General features: G+C 43.5%; 1 protein-coding gene across 4 annotated transcripts in view; it reads right to left on the bottom strand.

Moving 5' to 3' along the window:
* ppp2r5eb (protein phosphatase 2, regulatory subunit B', epsilon isoform b) overlaps nucleotides 1-20,569 on the bottom strand; it is a 37,719-nt gene that overhangs the window by 2,483 nt on the left and 14,667 nt on the right. For all 4 annotated transcript variants that reach the window (XM_056426487.1, XM_056426488.1, XM_056426489.1 and 1 more), the window contains exons 3-11: nucleotides 3,526-3,722; nucleotides 2,564-2,665; nucleotides 2,177-2,269; nucleotides 1,974-2,104; nucleotides 1,318-1,377; nucleotides 856-964; nucleotides 385-438; nucleotides 216-266; nucleotides 41-160 (exon numbers count right to left, since the gene is read on the bottom strand). In XM_056426487.1, coding sequence (XP_056282462.1) covers nucleotides 41-160; nucleotides 216-266; nucleotides 385-438; nucleotides 856-964; nucleotides 1,318-1,377; nucleotides 1,974-2,104; nucleotides 2,177-2,269; nucleotides 2,564-2,665; nucleotides 3,526-3,722 — 917 coding nt within the window. The remainder of the gene's footprint in view (nucleotides 1-40; nucleotides 161-215; nucleotides 267-384; nucleotides 439-855; nucleotides 965-1,317; nucleotides 1,378-1,973; nucleotides 2,105-2,176; nucleotides 2,270-2,563; nucleotides 2,666-3,525; nucleotides 3,723-20,569) is intronic.

Genomic DNA, 20,569 nt, shown 5'->3' with positions numbered 1-20,569 from the left:
AAACAACAACAACAACAACAACGGGCGGATCTCCACCGACCTGGAAGTGCGGGCTGGAGACGCATCTGGAGATCTGCTTGAAGAGCGGCTCCTGGATCTTCACGAACTGCGTGGGCTCGATGACGTCCAGGATCTCCTCCAGCTCGCCCAGAAACATCACCTGGCAGGAGGAAAATGTTTACTACACACACCACACCAACAACAACAAACCTCACCTCTTTTTGACTGCAGGTTTTTGGCCAGAACTTCAGTAAGCCTCTGATGACCTGAGGAGAAGAAGAGCTCATTAGTGTTCACCTCCATTCATCACCACAGTGAGGCGCTGTGCTGGAGTTCCACTGTACAGCAGTGACTGACTGACTGACTGACTGACTGATTACTTACTGGTTCTGTTAATGTTGGGTCTTTCTCTAGGAACTGTACAATGCAATACGCCAACTGGAGAGAGGAGAGCACACGTTAGAGATCACTACGGCAACTCAGAGGGACCAAAGCAGAGTATCTATATATTAATGTGAGCTTTTTATACGCAGCATTGTATTTATTATAGATTATGAAATGTCACAGATCAATTTCTATATGATCAACACAAGATATTTAAACACGTTTTTTTCTTCTCCTAATTTGACATTAAACACACACACATACACACACACACACACAGAGACATACACACAGAGACACACAGACAGTAACAAACACACACACAGAGTAACACACAAACAGAGACACGGAGACACACAAAGACATACACACACACCGACACAGACACACAGAGACATACAAACAGAGACACAAACACAGAGACACACAGAAACACAAAGACATACACAGAGATACACACACACACACTACCTGTGCGTGGAAGAGGGACAGGCTCCTGACGGTGTGGAGGGGGATCAACACTTTGACCAGAAACTGTTTATGCTCCGCTTTCAGTGGCAGAGCGAAACCATTGATTATACTGGTGGGGGGGAGAGAGAAGAGACATTAAACGTAAACACATAACACATGGAACTTTCATTGTGACTCTAAAAAAGCCAGCGGAGGATCAACGAGCTGCAGACACGAAGAGGAGCGTTTATACCACAAACACAAAGATGTGGCATTCAGGCTCCCTGGGAACTTTTAACCTCCACAAAATGCAAAGAAAAAACTCTTCCATGGAACAATATGTGGACCTCTGGGTCTGTTGCGTAGAAACAGGAAGTAGTTATAGCGCTGGTGAAGAGACATCCCCGTGTGCGAGGACTGCATAGAGACGGGCTGAAGGCCAACAGAGTGTGTGTGGGGGGGGGGTCGGAGGCCTCCACATACCTCCCCAGGATCTCCAGCAACTCCGCCACCCCGTTGAAGTGCTCCGTCTCATAAACAAAACTGAGACAGGAAGACAAAACACGTTAAAATAACAGTAGAACAATGAAGACGAGAAATAAAGAGGTAGAACTGCACGAATATGGACTAAACTATCATTCGTATACTGAGAATACATTAGCAATGAGAATAAATATTATATATATCCAGTTTTATATAAATACATATATATATATACACACACATAAATATGTAAATAAATATAAATTAAAAAATGATAAAAATATATATATATATAAATATGTATAAAAATATATACAAATAGAAAATATATACAAATATATATATATATATATTAAATATATATATATATATATATTGCACTTTTATATTATAATAGACAGGACTGCTTTCACTTCCATGCTGTGCAACTTTTCTGCTTATGTCATAAAAAAATTACTAATAACTAAACAAGGTATTCTTTTCTTTTCTTGTTTTTTTTGGAACCAGTGAACAGGAGGTGATCACCTGGTAGCCCCGCCCCTAAAGCATCCCCTGCTTTATGGTCTGTTTGACTCTAAATGACCATAAAGTACTAAATGATGACATCATGCTGTATAGAAGAAGACTTGAAACTAGAGACTGAGACATAAACTCACCGTAGAAAAATATTATTGATCTGTTTTCGTATAAAAGCCCTCAGACCCAGGAATTTGCCGTAAATTCTATGCAAGACTGTCTTCAGGTAGTCTCTCTCCCGAGGATCCTCACTGTCAAACAACTCCAAGAGCTGGAGGGAGAGGGGGAACACGGGTCAGAACCAGTGCGAGAGCGAGCGAGCGAGAGAGAGAGAGAGACTCACCTGTAGGACAAACTTCTGGTCTATGTACTTTTTGGCAATGCTGGGCTGGAATTCCTGACTCTCCAAGAACCGGATGAAGAACTCGTATACCAACTGGAGGAGAGGAAGAAGAGGAGGATGAAGGGAGGAGGGAGGAGAAAGAGGGTCGTGTCTTTCCGCAGTTTGTGCATAAACTAAAGTCAAATGTAACGTGAGAAGAGTCCATAAACCAGACTGGAAGAGGTCAGAAGGTCAGGAGGTCACAGGAGGCCATAAGGTCACAGCAGGTGGAGTGTGAGGCAACTGATCTTGGTTTTAAATGGCCCGCGTTTGGGTCGTTAAAGGGATTTTGATTGGGGAGGAAATATGTGTTTATAAAGTTGTTAAATGACACACACACACACTTACCTGTAAGTGCGGCCAGCAGGCCTCGAGCGTAGGCTCGTCTTCCTCGGGGTCAAACTCATTACTGTCGCTGGGCGGAAGAGTCCGGAATATGTTGTGAGACACCTAGAACCAGAAGAGGACAGGTGTCAATCAACGGGAACTGTGAGGGTTTCAAGTCCTTCTTGATCCTCATTTAAAGTAGCACATTTTAACTCGTAAAAAAGTTAATTATTATCAAAAGTGTGATTCTTGTGAACCGTTTATGGGTCAATAAACAAATTAAAATATGTGTTTTACCTCAATAATGACACTCAGTAGAATATTTAATTATGTTTATTAAATAATTTATTTTGTTTAGTGTTTTCTTTTATTGATTATTGTCTAATATTTCTATGAAATTTTATTTAAACTTATTTTGAACATTAAAAAACATCCAATAGCGAAGTCTCTTCTCATCTTAAATGTCACAATCCAAACGATATCCATAATAACTAATAATAATAATAACGCCAAGTAATTTATTGAGCTCGTATGTAAAAAACATCGACGCCTCCATTTGTTTTATGGCATATTCAGTTCATGCTTTTATTTTGAAGGAGGCAGATGGAAGCTTCCGCTGTCGTGTTTTTAGTCGTAATTCACAGATTTCACACGTTGACCTTTTCACTGCAGCAGAGTTCTTCCAGGACACTAGTGTGTGTGTGTGTGTGTGTGTGTTAATAGAGTCGGTGAGATGAAGAGAAAAAAAGGTCCATTCCCTAAATTTGAAATTCTTATTTCTCTTTTAAATTGTGAAAAAATCTGATCGTTCGGCCGACTGTCATATGTCCGACTGTCTTTAAGCACATCACGTCACCCCAAACAAAGCCTAAACTCTATAACGTATAGATAAGTCGTCTGAAGCAAACAGATTACGTCATAAAACCTTGAATTCTGAGCTTATCGCGAAACTCTAGAGATGCAGGACTTTTCCTCCTCCTCACCATTTTGACGACCTCGGGGTAGGCCTGCTCCGTCAGGTAGCCCCGGCTGATGGTGACGTAGTCCACCAGCTCGTTGAGCGTGGAGCGCTTGTACTCCTTCATCTTCAGGTCCGACAGCGTGTCCATGAAGTCGAACACGGTGCAGCACTGCTGCAGCTTCTTCAGGAACAGCTCCGGCTGCTCCGGGGCCGGCACGTCTGGGTGAAGGAAACAAACGCACAGGGAGGAGAGATGGGGATGGGGGGGGGGGAGACAGAGAGGTTACAATGGTGCAGAAGTAAAATGAGCTCTCAGACTCCCCTGGAGGAACGCTGTGACGCTAAAACAAAAAGTCACTTAAGTTCTACTAATGTTTGTTTATGTTGACATTTTTTATGTTTATCTTGCTGTTGTTTACGGTCCACTTCATAACTTTCAGTGAGGAGTTTGTCACCTGACAAAGTATTTATGTTGGTTACATTATTTAATTTGAATAATTTCATTTTTCCAGACCGTCAGACGGACAAAACGAGTGTTTTCACTTTATTTATGACTTAATTAATAATACAAATATAATCCAGCACCAATATCATCAATATTTAAGGGCGAAATTCATCATGATTATTTATTCATTTAATATATATATAAATAAATAAATAATGATTGCAATTTCTTAAAACTACAACAATAAATTCTTCAAAGAAATATATATATACAGTAAAATATCCAGTAATAATTAAAAAAATAAAATAAACGACGTGTGCTTTGAAGACGCTTTCTGTTATTTATTTTATTATGTTTAATGTATTTAATATTAAAGTGTGTTTTATTTATTATTAATCCAGTTACATTTGAAATAATAGACAGATATTGTTTCGATATCATTCCACTTCAATACGTATGGCACTAAATCCCAGAGCGAGACAGATGTGAATAAATCCTCTGGACCTCGATGAATTATCCTTAAATACCTCTGAGCTAAAGTATTTACTGTATTTAAACTAAAACGTTGCTTTAAGATAAGATAAGATATATACTTTATTAATCCTCAAGGGGAAATTGGTTCTCTGCATTTAACCCATCCTTAGTGATTAAGGAGCAGTGGGCTGCAGTGATGCGCCCGGGAAGCAACTGGGGGTTCAGTGCCTTGCTCAAGGACACTTCGACTTGCAACTAATGGGAAGAGCGGGGATCGAACCGACAACCTTGGGGTTGCAGGACGACCCTCTTACCCCACTGAGCTACAGCCGCCCAAATAAAGGTCTCCTGCTGCGACGCTTTAGACACATCCATCTCCTCTGGACCGGGATTACGCAACAGATAAACTGTGTGTGTGTACGTGTTTAAGAGTGTGTGTGAGTGTGTAAGTGTGTGTGTGGTTGAGAGAGTGTGTACGTGTGTGAGAGTGTGTGAGTCTGATTGTGTACATGTGTGAGAGTGTACAGGGTTTTTCCTGGGTCAAAATGGGTCTTCGGTGCTCCCCAAAAAAGTCTGTGTCACTCTGTCCATTTGCGCACCTCACGGTTGCGTATTGATCAGACAAGAAGACACGCTTATCAACTCGATTACTATTGATCAAAGCAGAACGAGGGTTCGGCTGTAGCCTACTTGAAACATACTATTGAGAACATATTCGCTTGACAAGCACGGGATGAACACTTTTTTTTAAATTTACATCGCAGACTTTTTTTTGCCTATGGGCACAATCACACCAGACGCGACTCTAAAAAATGCAGCCGCACCAAAAACGCCTTGGCAAAAACGAGCCGGGCAAAACAGCGCGGTGCGCCTGTGGAGCGGACCTGCGTGCGCAACCAACCGTTGATTTTGGGTTCAATATATGAAAAAAAAAAAAAAAGGAAAGAGTACGGCGAACACCACCATCTATTCCATGAGTTGTGTCTCGATGGCGAGGCTTTCAGTTGCACTTCCGACCGAGCAGGAGTCAGTTTGAGTCGTGTTTAGATTTAGGATTATAAAGATCTTCGTAATTAAATACCGCTAATATAATATATAATATGAGGTTCTCCTCGGGAAAACAGGAAGAAAAGCCCGCCTCCTGCTTGATTCGATTGGCTGCATTGGCCGAGCGTGACATTGATGAGCGGCGCGCCTCCGCGCCTCCCGCTTAAAGTTGAGAATATTTTAACTTTTAAGCGCGCCTGAAGAACGCAAGAAACCCGAGCAGCGTGGCGTTTAAAAGGCGCGTCTGAAAGTCACACCGTACCATAGGGAATCAATGGTTTTGCGGGCTACGCGTTTTTGAGAGGCGCGTCTGGTGTGTTCGAGCCCTTAGGCGCTCGGGATTTGTCATAGGCGTTCGGGAAAACGGCTTAGGCGCACGCCCAAATTTTCTCTATGCAGGAAAAACCCTGAGTGTATGTGTGTGTGTCAGAGTGTGTACATGTGTGAGAGAGTGTATGTGTGTGTGAGAGAGAGAGAGAGAGAGAGAGAGAGAGAGTGTGTGAGTGTGTACGTGTGTGTGATGATTAATAGTCAACAGATGAAGAGAAAAAGGCTTCCTTCCCAGATTTGAAATTATTATTTCTCGAATTGTGAATAAAATCTGATCGTTACACTTTTTAACCCCCCAATAAAATGTTCGGCCGATTTTCATCTTTCGAAGGATTACAAAAAAATAAAAATAAACGATAGAAACTGGGAAAAATACATCCGATTTTATGGAGCCAACATTTAAGACACAAGCAACCGAATCAAAAGCCTAAAATTGAGATATTTTATGAAAAATTATCAGTCGCCACAAACTGTAATAACCATGAACTCCTGATGTCATGGGAACGAGGAAGCCCGGACCGACAATCACGTGACATCCAGGGAACCGTCAGCTGATCTTCAGGCTGCAAAGAGGACAGAATGGTGTCCCTACCGTCTCATATTAAACATCCTCAGACACTTAAACACCACGTGAGGGTTTCTAGACCAGATTGAATCCGGCAGGTCAGGTGAAGTTAAACCTCGACATCGTCGTCCTCCTGAAGCTCCGACCAAACACAAAGAGCAGCTCTGCACATCTCATCTCATTTTAAATGATTATTGTGAATACCTTTTGATTTAAAAAGGCCCACGAGTGACTCTCCAATGTGGTCACTAAATAAATATGAACGGTGTTATCAAGTCCATCAGGGAGAAATCTGTATTTAGTTTAATAAAGAACTTTTCCCCTTTATTATTTATTATCGTGAGCTGAACTTCTTTTACGGACTTTTAAACATGAATAAAGAGAAACAACAAAAACATAAGGAGGGAGCGCCGCAAAAATGACCCGTATGAACTTATTAAGGCAGCAATTAAATGGTATTTGGTGTTTAACATCAGAAGACGGTTTTATAAAGTCCAGTGTGATTTATTATTTTTTTATTGCTTGTTTTCTTCAATGTAGCTCCAAAATATATTCACTTTATCATAATTAAGAATTAAAAACACAAGCAGTCACATTTGAGGAATGCATACGTGTATATTTATGCATAATATATAAATAAAAATACACGTATGCATTCCCGACCGCTCCGCTCTGCAGCCGAATGTCAAACCACAAAGCGTCCAGCTGCCCTGAGAGCCTGATGTGTCACCTACTAAACACGCATGATCCACGAGAATAAATCCATTAATAATAATACGTTTATTTTATAAGGCGCCTTTCAAGGAACTCAAGGGCGCCGTACAACACATTAAAAACAGTTAAGACAACCGGAGAGCAGCGGCAGCTAAACGCGCCAGCGTTCACTCCCGGAAGAGACGTAAAGGATGAAAGATTACAGAACAACATGAGGGTAGAGAGGAGAGGAGAACAACCCGCAGGCTCCTATAGGAGGACAGTGTGGGAGCAGGAACACACACACCTCAGCACATAAGCACACACATTTAAACAGGCGAAGGCGTGGGATGGGGGTGAGGGTAGTGAATGCATATCAGTGTGTAGAAAGTTTGTGTGTGAGTGGACTGGGTTGTCTTCTTCCCCCAGGCCACAATCAGACAGTTCTCAGTTCGCAAGATGGTCGTTGCCATGGAGACAGCCTTGAAAAGGTCCCGGGATAGTCAACAATCCACAGGTGTCCGTGGAGAGGGAATGAAAGAGATTCTCCCCTAACATAAATAAAACCCGTCCACGTTTCATCCAGTGAGCCGATGAGCGGACGGCTTCGTCATAAAACCTCTTTCCTGTTTGAGTTCCCGTATCATGGAGGCCGTTTACTTTACATCCTTCTCAAATCCATTTAGCGGGGCCCATGTGATCCCTTTTAATGCAGCATGAGCGTCGAAGTGTTTGGCGTCCGCTGATCTGCTTCAGATTATTGATGCTTCATGTTTGGCTGCAGGTGGTTCTGGATGTTAAAAAAAGTGGGTTTTAGGAACTCGCTCCGCCTCCAGAAACGGATGTTCTTATAAAAGTAAAAACAATGAGTTTTTCAATGTTTTTTAATCCTCAAATTCCTCCATTTATTACATCCAGAGGATGTGAAAACGGGCCTTATTGTCTGCAATTTTTTGTTAACTACATTATCAAAGAAAATCTACTTTTTCCCCTACGTTTTATTTCATTACAATCGTGTAATTCTGAAGTTTCTACCTGCAGGACTTTTATACACTTAAGAGGAAACAAAGCCGAAAGAAACTTAAAGAGGGTTGAAGGCTCCGTTACCACATGAAGAAGCATAGACTTCTATACAACCAGAGGAGTCGCCCCCTGGTGCTCAGGAAGAAAATGCAGCTTTAACACATGGGAAATAGACTTCTATCCAACCAGAGGAGTAGACTCAGCTCGTTGGAGGTGAGCTTGCCTCCATCCTGGACATATACACCAAGCGGTGCGTGGCCAGGGCCAAACGGATGATGAAAGACAATAACCACCCCGGCCACAAACTGTTCACCCTTCTACCGTCAGGCAGGCGATACCGCAGTATCAAGTGCCGCACAAACAGACTGAGGGACAGCTTCTTCAGTCAGGCCATCAGGCTGCTGAACAAGGACTGAGACCCTCATTAACACTACACACCAGAACATATTCTGTGAATATCTATGGCCATGGTGTATATTTTATTACATTGTTTTATATATATATATATTGTATATATATATTGTATGTATATACATATATATATAGTCTCAAAAAAGTGTATATTTTATTACATTGTTTTATATATATATATTGTCATGATGTATAATCTATTACATTGTTTTATATATATATATTGTTAATACTTTCTTCTTTTTTTTTTGTGAATATTGTATAGTTTATTCTCATTCTTATCCTTTTTTTTTTTTTTGTCTGCTACTGCTGTCGGGTGTTTTGCACATAAGAATTTCACAAACCGATTATACTTGTATAAAAGGGGATGTGACAATAAAAACTTGAAACTTGAAACTTGAAACTAAAAACTTGAAACTGAAACACATGAAGCTATCTGGTCTCATAGACTATTCTGAGATGCTTTACGAGAGAGGAAACACTAACGCTCTCCGACTTCAGCCTCGTCGCTTCCTTCCTTCCTTCCTGTTCAGTTTCTGAGCTTTTGGAAGTCTCCTCTGGACTCCCTTGGCAGAGGAAGAGAGAAGTCGCTGCTGCTAAATTAATGGTGGAAAGAAGCTTAACGACTCAGAGAGAGACCACAGGAACTCCTTTAAGTTCGGCTAATTGCATAACGCCATCAATCTATTGAACACGGTATCAGGGAGTAGCAGCCTGCACATGTACAGATCTCACATTTAATGCAGATTGTAAGTTATTCAATTGGCCTAACGTGATCTCCAGACCGTTGGTGAGGAGCCACGATTCAGCCGCTGATTATTTTAGTGGCCAAACGTGATTTGTCTAAGTTTAGAGAGCAGGAGGAGCTCACATGAGGAACAGTCGTCTAGAAAGTGGAATGCATGAACACAACAATGAGAATAACATGCACAGAAAAATGTGCGTGGCTGTTGATGCTTTAATAATGCAAATAAAGATGAATGAATATGGTTTTGGGGGAAACAGAGAATAAGTGCAGCAGTCAACTCGGATAATAATAAAAACCAAAACAATAATAATAATAATAAAGGCAAAACCCTGCAGGTTATCAGTGGACGTTTATCGTTTGACATTAAAACTTAAAAATGCAAAGGATTTGAGGGGTTGAAGTAGTAAAAACAAACATCAATTGCAAGGTGAAAATATCGTTCTCCTTCTTGATTTTCAGAATGTAAAAAAAAAAACTATTTTCAAAGCATCTAGTTGAGGAAGAAATATGACACGTTCCAGTCGGATGCATTCATTGGAGGAAAAGCTTCTCTCTAAACTAATCAACCACTTCCAGCGCTGTGGTTTTCGTCCTCTGACGTCGCGTCGGAGCCACAACAGAAAGTTACCGTGGTGTTTATCAAAAGTTAAAACACTTACTTACTCCCGTGCGTCACTATTCTCAGGTTCTCCACACACACTCTAGTCGAGGAAGGTGTAATATGACCAGGAACGCACTCTTTACAAACAGTCCACACACACTCGGTGTACAGGGGAAAGCCCCTCGTCTATAAAAGCAGCAAGAGTGTGTGTGACGGGGCGAGTGGGCTTGAGTTACAGCAGAGTAGAAAGAGAGAGACAGATGGACTTAACATGCGACTCTAGGTCAATTTGTGTACACACACACACACACACACACACACACACACACACACACACACACACACACACACACACACACACACACACACACACACACACACACACACACACACACACACACACACACACACACACACACACACACACACACACACACACACACACACCTTTTTGCTCGTGACCTTTGCTCATCTCCTGCTGGCGGCTTCTAATTAACCTAATTTACCCGGCTGAGAAACAGATGACTGATCTTCTACTGTTGGTCCCTGGAGATCCTCATCAATAGTTTATTTAATTTATATTTATGCCACTTGAACTTTAGATATCAGTCACTTGGACCTAATAATAATATTCATAATAGCTAATATGTAAGAGGATATTCTTTCTTGGATACTCCCAAACTTAAAATCTGACAAATATATTTAAATGTATATCTATATATAAATATATATTGTTTTAAATATATTTTTTCAACAAGAAAGATATATATATATATGTATATATATATAATTTTATATACAGGGTGTCTACAGGAATAAACAAGTGAAATGTAAGACTTTTTAAGACTACGTTTAAATAAAATTTAAGACCTAACTTGTGATGGAAATACAAATCAAAAGTGGAAATATACATTAATCTAAACACACTGATGTTTGTTCAAAATGAACAGTATGGTGGAATGCGAAAGGATAACACAAAAATGTCATTGCTGTTGTAAATTATATTTATTAATACAACATTCAGAACATTTAGGTCCCATGAACAAATGCTTATAACATCAAGTTAATATATTTAAAAAAATACGAGCAACATAGTTCCTTTTGAACAAAAAATCTATTAAATAACATAAATAACAATTCCAGCTGCTTTTAAAATGCAAATTCATATACATAATAGAATGTATGTGTGTGTGAGTAAGTGATGGATTTTACCATAGCATAACATAGCAAACATAATATAACATAACATGACATACACTCTGTACTAGTACTCTGAACATAATTTACATGTAATAACATATAATGACCTTACTAAATATCCAAGATACATATACAATACAATATGCTAAAACATATACCAACCTATACATATACGAACATATATACATATAACATATACTACACATATGGTAACATATAATAAACTAAACTACAGACAAATGGGAGTAGCAGGTAGTGCAATAATTCAGATAAATATGTATTTGTCATGTAAGAGACAGTATGTAAGTGTAAGTACAAGGAAAGTGACAGTGTATGTAAAGTGACGAGTGCAAAAGTGTCGATCGTGTGTCAATGTCCATTTAGCAGCCTGATGGCTCTCGGGAAGAAACTGTTCTCCAGTCTGTGTGTGCGAGACCGGATACGACGGTACCGCCTTCCAGAAGGCAGCGGGGTGAACAGTCTGAAGGCTGGATGATGGCCGTCCTTTAGGATCCTGCCAGTTTTCCTGAGGCATCGTGTGGTCTGTGTCCTGCAGGGCTGGGAGCTCCCTAACGATGATGAACTCCGCAGTCCTGACCACACGACGTAGGGCCTTGCGGTCCTTGGCTGTGTAATTAATGTGTAGTGCGCCTATGCATAGCTGTTATTAACTTGACACACGAGTAAAGCTTAACTATATGAAACACATACTCATATACAAGAGGATAGTTAATACATATATTTATGGCAGACTTACTTTGAGATGCTGAAGTAGGTCCTGGTGTCATGGCCCATGAGCTCCACAGGATCCTGACTGGACGTGGTCATTTCACCAATAACGCACATGAAGTCCAGCTGTCTGCTCGCGGTGGTCTGGTCCAGAGTCTCGTGGAACAGAATGAAGAACGCACTGCAGCGTTGGACTTCGGTGATGAGCTCTTTGTTGCACGGCGCTGGATTTCCTCCGGTGACCTCCAGCGTTGTAGTTGACGTCGTTGCTGGCGGCGGAGCAGCAGCTAGCCCCGCGGGCTGCTGGCGGCCTTCGCTAGTCTCTGTGCTTCTTGCTCTGCACGTGAGATTCCACCGCTGGAAAGTCTCCCGACACACAACGCAGCTTCAGAAGCGCTGTGCCAACGGCTGCTTGTTTCAGTAGTGGCGTTTTGCTTTTATTTTATTGTCTTTTTTTGCACTTTTCCTCTCTTTTTCTTTTTCTTTTCTTTCACGTTTGTCTTAGTTACGGTCGGACACTGGACCATAACTACTTTTTTCGATACTTCTACTGTGGCTTTTGTTCACTTTGTCGTGAGTATCGGTGAGCCGCAGCAAAACAATGACGGGATAATGGTCCGCTCGCGCTCAGCTGATCGCGCTGTGCAGGCGAAGCTTCTGCCTGGAGAAAGACCTGTGATCCCGCTGGAGCTACGGAGAAGGGCTCGCGGCCCGAGCGGGTGTCAAGCGGAGGGCTAAAACGAGGAGATACAAACCGCCTGGTACCGTCGATCATAACGGGGAACGTGAGGTCTTTGGCGAATAAGACGGATGAGCTCGGCGCTGGTAATGACCGAGAGGATCTTCCGTGAGAGCAGTCTCTTGTGCTTCACTGAGACGTGGCTGCACGCGGACTATCCGGATCACAGCGCGTCTTTGCCCGGCTTCAGGACTGTTCGGGCTGACAGAGACGCTACACAGAGCGGTAAGAAGAGGGGGGGCGGGATCGCTGTTTATGTGAATGAACGGTGGTGCCACCGGACCATGTGTGCGTGAAGAGGCGCTTCTGTGGCCCGAACATTGAACTGTTGGCCGTGGGGATGCGCCCGTACTATTTGCCGAGAGAGTTCACGTCCGCCATTTTGGTTGTCGGTACGTGCCGCCATCAGCTGACGCTGAGGAAGCTGTGGACACCATCCACTCCACTGTGTCTGCTCTGCTGAATCATCAGCCTGGAGCATTCATGGCTATCACTGGTGACTTTAACCACACCACACTGGATAAAGCTCTGCCAACCTTCCATCAATACATAGACTGCCCAACTAGGAACAATAAAACTCTGGACTTGCTGTATGCTAATACTAAGGCGCATACAGCGCCACTGCCCTTCCCCCTCGGCAGGTCTGATCATGACCTGGTCCGGCTGACACCCAGGTATGTTCCTCTGGTGAAGAGGCTGCGGTGACCACCAGGACTGTGAGGAGGTGGTCTCTGGAGGCTAACGACGCCTACAGGACTGCTTGAGTCAACGGACTGGGATGTGTTGTGTGGACCGCACGGGAGGACATCAACAGTATGACCGACTGCATCACGGAATACATCAAGTTCTGTGAACACACCACCATCCCATCACGGACTGTCGCTGCTTCCCCAACAACAAGCCCTGGATCACCAGGGACCTGAAGGCGCTTCTTAACATGAAGAAAGCTGCTTTCAGGTCTGGAGACAGGGATGAGCTGGGGAAAGCCCAGCGCAACCTGAAGGTGAAGCTCAGGAGGCAAGGACTCCTACAGGAGGAAGCTGGAGGCCAAACTCCAGCTGAACAACACAAGGGAGGTGTGGTCTGGCATGAAGCAGATAACTGGCTTCAAGGTGGGAGGAGACAGCCAGGGGCTCCTGGAGAGGGCCAACGAGCTGAACTGTTTTTCAATAGGTTCAGTTCACAGCCCTCCCCTACTCCACACATCACACCTCCCAAACACCTCCTCCCCTCTGTCCCCTGCTGAGCTGCACATCCACCGAGCCCTCAATAACAATGGGCACCTCAACCCTCCCTCTCTCTGTGACGACTGACCAGGTGAGAAGACAGCTGGAGAAACTACACCAGCGCAGAGCTGAAGGTCCTGATGGCATCAGCCCCAGGGTCCTAAAGACCTCGCCACCCAGCTGTCTGGTGTCCTGCAGCGCCTCTTCAACCTCAGCCTGAGGCTGGGGAAGTCCCGTGCTGTGGAAGACGTCGTGCCTGGCCCCTGTCCCAAATAAGGCCGCACCACCCGGCCTCAACGACTCCGCACCGGCCGCCCTCACCTCCCATGTGATGAAGGTGCTGGAGAGGCTGGTCTTGGCCCACCTCCGGCCGCAGGTGAAATCATCGTTGGACCCTCTGCAATTTGCTTACCAGCCTCATGTGGGAGTGGACGACGCCATCATCTACCTGCTGCAACGAGCTCAGTCGCACCTGGATGGAACCGGTGTCTCTGTGAGAGTCACTTTGACTTCTCCAGTGCATTTAACACCATCCAGCCACTGCTGCTGAGTGAGAAGCTGCGGTGGGACGCGCCCACCATCTCCTGGATCACTGACTACCTCACAGGCAGACCACAGTTTGTCAGAATCGTTCGTGTGCTGTCTGGAACGGTGGTCAGTGATGTTGGAGCCCCACAGGGAACTGTTCTGTCTCCCTTCCTCTTCACCCTGTACACCAGTGACTTCCAGTACAACACGGAGTCATGCCATCTGCAGAAGTACTCTGATGATTCTGCAGTGGTCGGGTGTATTAGGGATGGACGGGAGGAGGAGTACAGGGCAGTGGTGAGTGACTTTGTAAAGTGGGCCGATGAGAACCACCTGCGGCTGAACGTGGCCAAGACCAGAGAGATGGTGGTGGACTTCAGGAGGAAGGCGACAGCTCCTACACCTCTGAGTGTCCTGGGAGTGGACGTGGACATGGTGGAGGAGTACAAGTACCTGGGCGTCTCCATCGACAGCCGACTGAACTGGAAGGCCAACATCAACGCTGTGTACAAGAAGGGGATGAGTCGTCTCTTTTTCCTGAGAAAGCTTCGATCCTTCAACGTGTGCAGCAAGATGCTGGAGTTATTCTACCAGTCGGTTGTCGCCAGTGTGCTGCACTTTGCCATTGTCTGCTGGGGGAGCAGCATCGGAGCCGGTGACACCAGCCGCCTTAACAAACTGGTTAGGAAGGCTGGCTCCATCATCGGCTGCCAGCTGGAGCACCTGGAACAGGTGGTGGAGAGGAGGTCGTTGAAGAAACTGGTGTCCATATTGGACAACCCGGACCACCCTCTCCACCACCTCCTACAGGGACAGAGGAGTACTTTCTCCAGACGTCTCCTCACGCTCCGCTGCCACAAGGAGAGATACAGGAGAACATTCCTGCCGACGGCTATGAGGCTCTACAACAGTTCACCTCTTGCCAGATCACCCTAACCCTTCTTATATTTTGTGTTTTGTTTTTTTATTCTTGTGTGTTGCTGCTACTGACTCGACAAATTTCCCCTTGGGGATTAATAAAGTATATATCTATCTATCTATCTATTTCACCGACCGTGACCAGAAACAAGCCATGTTTTCTAAAGTAGTCGATGCTTCACGTTGTAGGGGATGGGACCGAATACGCGGGGCCCCTTTAAGAGAAGGGGCGTGGCCCCGGTGACACCAGAGACACCGCAGAGCGACCGGAGCAAAATATTAGACCTGGCGGAACAGATTGCCTCATTCGCAGTGACATGACACCCAAAAAATTTAAGACCAATCCAATCTGAATTTAAGACAATTTAGGACTTTTTAAGGCCTTATTTTTTGGAAAAGCAATTTAAGATTTTTTAAGGACCCGCGGCCACCCTGTATATATGTATATTAAATATATATGCAACATGCAAAACATTTTGTTTACATGAGAAACTTTGCCCTAATTTACCTAAATACATCCCATAATGCGACAAAAGGACCAATGTTACCTTTTTGATTACATGTCTGTATCTCAGCTGAACCTACGAGACTTAGTAGTTATTATTTACTTATTATTAAATATTGAAAGCATCTCTAGCCACAACAGAAGCTGGAAGTCATGTTTCCCAGCAGCCACTGGGGGGTTGAACATTATGTAAAGGATTACCGTGAACACACATGATAAACGCCGACTGTCACAACATCTGTTGTGTCAAGTCTTGAAAAAACAACAGGAAGACAGACGCGACCCGGCAACATGGCCGCCGTCAGCTGTCGATGCAGATCTCTGCACCTCGACATTCTCACACACACACACGCAGACAAACACACACACACACACACGCTGAGGAATAGTCTGTTGTTAACCGAACATATTTTACATGTTTATAACAAAGAAGATGAACCTAAACGAGTTGTGGCAGCAGTTTGCGGGCTGCCAAATAATGGGGGGGAGGGGGGCTGTAACCACGGTAACAGACTCAAACTGTCCCAAACACCCGCCGACATAGATTCAAGGCCACGTACGTAAGAACATGAAATTCAACCTCCGAGTTCATCCCAAACGTGACTTTTTTCCCGAAATGCTCTTGAAAATATTCCGTATGCAAAGATATAAAACAAAGATGCGCAGCACAAGAGTAAAGAACCAGATTATTAGACAGCGGTAAAGGCTCAAAGAGTGTGGATGTCTGCCGTCATACATCATGACGTCATCGCCCCGTGTCAAGAGATAACATTTATCTTTCTTAAATAAATGTTGACTTTTGGTCTGTAAAAAAAAAACACTCCGGAGTTATTGGAAATATTTGGATTGCACGAGTTGAAAGAAAATCTGGAACCCAAGTGTACAAATTTCACAACGCTAATAATATTAGTGCAGCCTGATTGTCGATATAAAACTCTTGTTAACGATGTGTCGACGATAATGAGGTTTTACAGGAGCACAGTAGACAAAAATCAAGCCAATAGTATCCCATGAGCCACTGGCCCAATGTGTGATATTCAAAAAAAAGGTTTTATTATAATTATTACTTCTTTCAAACAGTTATATAGTGTCACTTAAAAAAGGCGTTGGCATTTCATTTTCTGTCGATCAACTAATCGACACGTTTTCTTAGAAAGGAAATAAAAGATCGACATCCAGCTGCAATAAAGTCCAGAGGCGTCACCTCCAGGTGTGTTGCGCAACAGCTCTGTGATATTTTTATTTCCTCGCTTGAAAGCGCACACACACACACACACACACACACACGCACGCACACACACACGCAGGTAACGGGGCCGCAGGATTTGTGTAACACATAAACATATGTTCACCACCGCGATACAAGCTAGCCGCACCCCGTGGTCTCAGGTCTCACGCCCCGCGACGCGGCGCCAGCCGGCCGGCTGTCAATCGTTAACGCATGCCGCCGCTCTCCAGGTAAACTTTGCTCCCGGTCGGCAGATGGCGGAGCGACAAGCCTCCAAGCCACGTCCACTCCTTGAGGTGGCGAGGAACGTCTGAATTACGCTTCAAGAGACGAAACCGCCAGGAAGAGCCATCGCGCACACGCGATTTAATAATCACGGAGACTTTCGGCTTTTCTGGGGCACATCGATCCATTTTGTTTCCCATAATTTGTTCTCATGTTCAAAGCGGCACGTTAAAATATCCACACAAAAAATATGCAAAAGTTTTAATAATTGAATTATCGATCCCTGGATGCGTTTCCTTTAAAAGTGCCCGGAGCACCTTAAATACCCCAAAGAACACCGTCAATGAAGCAGAGTGCAGCAGCGCATGTCCTCCTTTCTCCTTCCTCCTCCTTCCTCTTCTTCCTCTTACTTTTGACGTACCTCGAGTGAACTGTCCCTAATAACATCCAGCTAATGACTCACAGCGCATCCTTTTAAAATAACTCCTAATTATGCACTCGTCTGATTAATAACACACAATGTATTGTTACAGGATTGTTATGTATTTTACACAATTGTATAGAAAATAGGCTGCAGTGGAACTTTGTATGCAAACTTTAAGACAGATAAAGCAGAACAAATGTAAAACAAGTATAACAATTAATAACGAAATATCGATAAGATAAACAAATGAATGTAATAAATGTTTTAAGAATGTTGTCAAATAAAGACAATGTACTAAAATAAATGAAATAAATAAAATAAAGCGATGCCATGTCAAAAAGCCAGCCTGTAAAAATGAAATCGTGACAACACGGCACGAGAGCACCAAGTCTGGAGAGCAGAAGCTGCAGCTTCTTCATTTAAGTCGATGTTACATAAAGACCTCGTTCACGAGTCCAGGAGAGAGGAGCGGGTCGAGGAGCAGAAACTCCACCAGACACAAGTTCAATCAAACTCAACAACAACACCAGAGGAGCCCGAACATGTTCGGGTCTCCATCAGGACGAGAACAAAATACGCTGTGTCGGGTTCACTGGTTTCACTTTGGATTCTATCCATTACGATACATGGAGGAAATATTGGTTTCATCTTCATCTATTCTGATTATTTCCTATATCTAAATTCGAATATTGCTTCATTTAGGAAAAACCTAGGTATAATTCCTGTGCTACAATACCATGTCTTTAATCTAAATGTATACAAGTCTTCATTCCCCTTTTGTCCCAAACAATTTTGCCTCATTTTCCAAGAAAAATGTTACTTGACAAAGCAAAGAAACTACTAACTTAAAATGTGAACAGTAATGGCGTTAATCACTCTGAAGGAGGCTCGTCAAAAGTCATTTATCAAGCAGATATTCTGGTTGCAGCTTCTCACGTCTGTTTTATATCTAAATTAAATGTCTGTAGACTCGATTAATATCTTCACAGACTTCTATTCATCAAAAAGAAATGCACGACCGATAACGAAGATAGATCACCACGAAGCAGACGGAAGCTCAGCAGGCCCAAAATCAATTTATTCCTTCAATTAACTCCAAGAAAACTATTCAAAGAACTAAACAAAAACACTTTTCCCTGCGCACAGAATCATAAAATGTTCTCAATCCACTTGAACTTTCCATTCTCCCGTCAGCCAGTAAAATCACTGGTCTTCTTCTGTTACCACTCCCAGTCCATTTAAACACTCCCTCACTCACTCCCTCCCTCCCCACACACTGCCACTCACTTAATCAGGGTTCCTCTTCCTGTTCCGACCGCATAAAGTAAGTCGTGAGCGTGGCCGGTTTGGGCCGAACATGTGGCCCGCTGAGGTCTTGGTGGACCCGGGTTCCTTCCTGCGGGCTTGTGTGTAGCGAGTGAGGCTGGGAACATGTAAAGAGACACCTCGTGGATCGGGTTTCTGTCGAGGGGTGGGGGGGGGTCTCTCGCTTTCTTTTCTATTTTCTGCCCCTCCCTGCGCTCTCTTTCTGATTTTATTTTTTAAAAGCCTGTGTCGTCCGGGGCGTTTGAAATGCCACCCAAGAGGATTTGGGTCCCCGTCGCTGCTGGAATCAGAGCCGGGGTCTTGAGGCCCGTTTGTCATGTTTGTACCACAGAGTGAGGAGACGTCACGGCAGCTCAACGTCAGAGGAGAGGAACCTCCAGACGAGGAGGAGGACACCACTCCACAGGAAGAGGAAGCCTCGCGAAATCCCTTTCAGTATAAATGTTTGTTTCTTTTCTCTGAAGGTTTAAATTCTCCTGTCGGAGGATGTCGGGTATGTTTCGGTAAGCGGGTCGTTCTTTCCTTTTTATCTTTACGCGTGCTTATGAAACCTGTTCATCATTAATAAATAAAGCCATATAATTCTGCGCTTCTATAAAGTTTTGGGGAGTTTACAGGAGACATTTAGGAAAATTAAAGGTCAAAACAAACAACTTTATGGGTCAACTTGATGGAGTTACCATTCAAGTTGTTTTACTACAAACACAAATAAATAATAAAAAAAGAACTAAAGCGTGTTATACCCAGATTTAACCCTGTATGCACGATAAGAAATGTATAACACTTCTTATCGTGCATACAAGGTTTGATCTGGATCTTTAAAGCAAGGAGGTCCAGAACTATAGAAGAGATTTGAACATTCTCAGATATAAATTAAGTCAGTAAACGCCCCTGAATTTAGTTTGGTTCTATTGTAACCATGGCTTTTTCATACATATATATATATATATACACACATATTATATATATATATATATTAGGGCTGTCAGCGTTAACGCGTTAATCTATGCGATTAATTTGGCCGCGATTAACGCACTAAAATATTTTACCGCAATTAACGCAACTTTGTTTACTTCCGGTGTCGTTGAAGTTGTTGCACTCCTCTGAGTGTCAAGCCGCGGCAGTCCGCCTCCTTCCTCCCGTCTGCTCCTCGATATTCACAGTGAAGCAGAGGGCGACGTGTCGGTGACGCGGGGCGGAAGGTGCAGGTGACTTTCTTTTTGTTCCGCCCCGATGCGCGCGCAGACACGCCGGCATGGAGCTCTGCGGCCGCGAGACGGAGAGCCGAGAAGAGTGACCGATACGTCGAGACAGAATGACATGCTGCTGTGTAGAGACGATCAACAACAGACGTTTAGTTTAATAAAAGAACAAAGACGTCTTTAACCCTTGTGTTGCCTTAGGGTCATTTTGACCCGAATCAATATTACACCCTCCCCCCGCCTTTGGGTCATTTTGACCCGATTCAATGTTTCACCCTCCTGTTACCTTTATATTTACTAACATATTTTACCCTTTGGGTTCAATTTGACGCCAGCAATTAAAACCTCCAGAAAATTATTAGAATTAATATTGTTTTCCAAGTTTAAGTGTGAGGCACTTTATGTTTGTTTGTTGACTACCGAAAGAACACCGACATTAAACATTGAATGGGGTCAAATTAATCCTAAGGCGGGGGGAG

The sequence above is a fragment of the Pseudoliparis swirei genome, chromosome 11, assembly GCF_029220125.1.
Source record: "Pseudoliparis swirei isolate HS2019 ecotype Mariana Trench chromosome 11, NWPU_hadal_v1, whole genome shotgun sequence".
NCBI classification, from domain to species: domain Eukaryota; kingdom Metazoa; phylum Chordata; class Actinopteri; order Perciformes; family Liparidae; genus Pseudoliparis; species Pseudoliparis swirei.
Note: the sequence above shows the minus strand (reverse complement) of the source record. Positions and strands in the feature narration are given on the sequence as shown.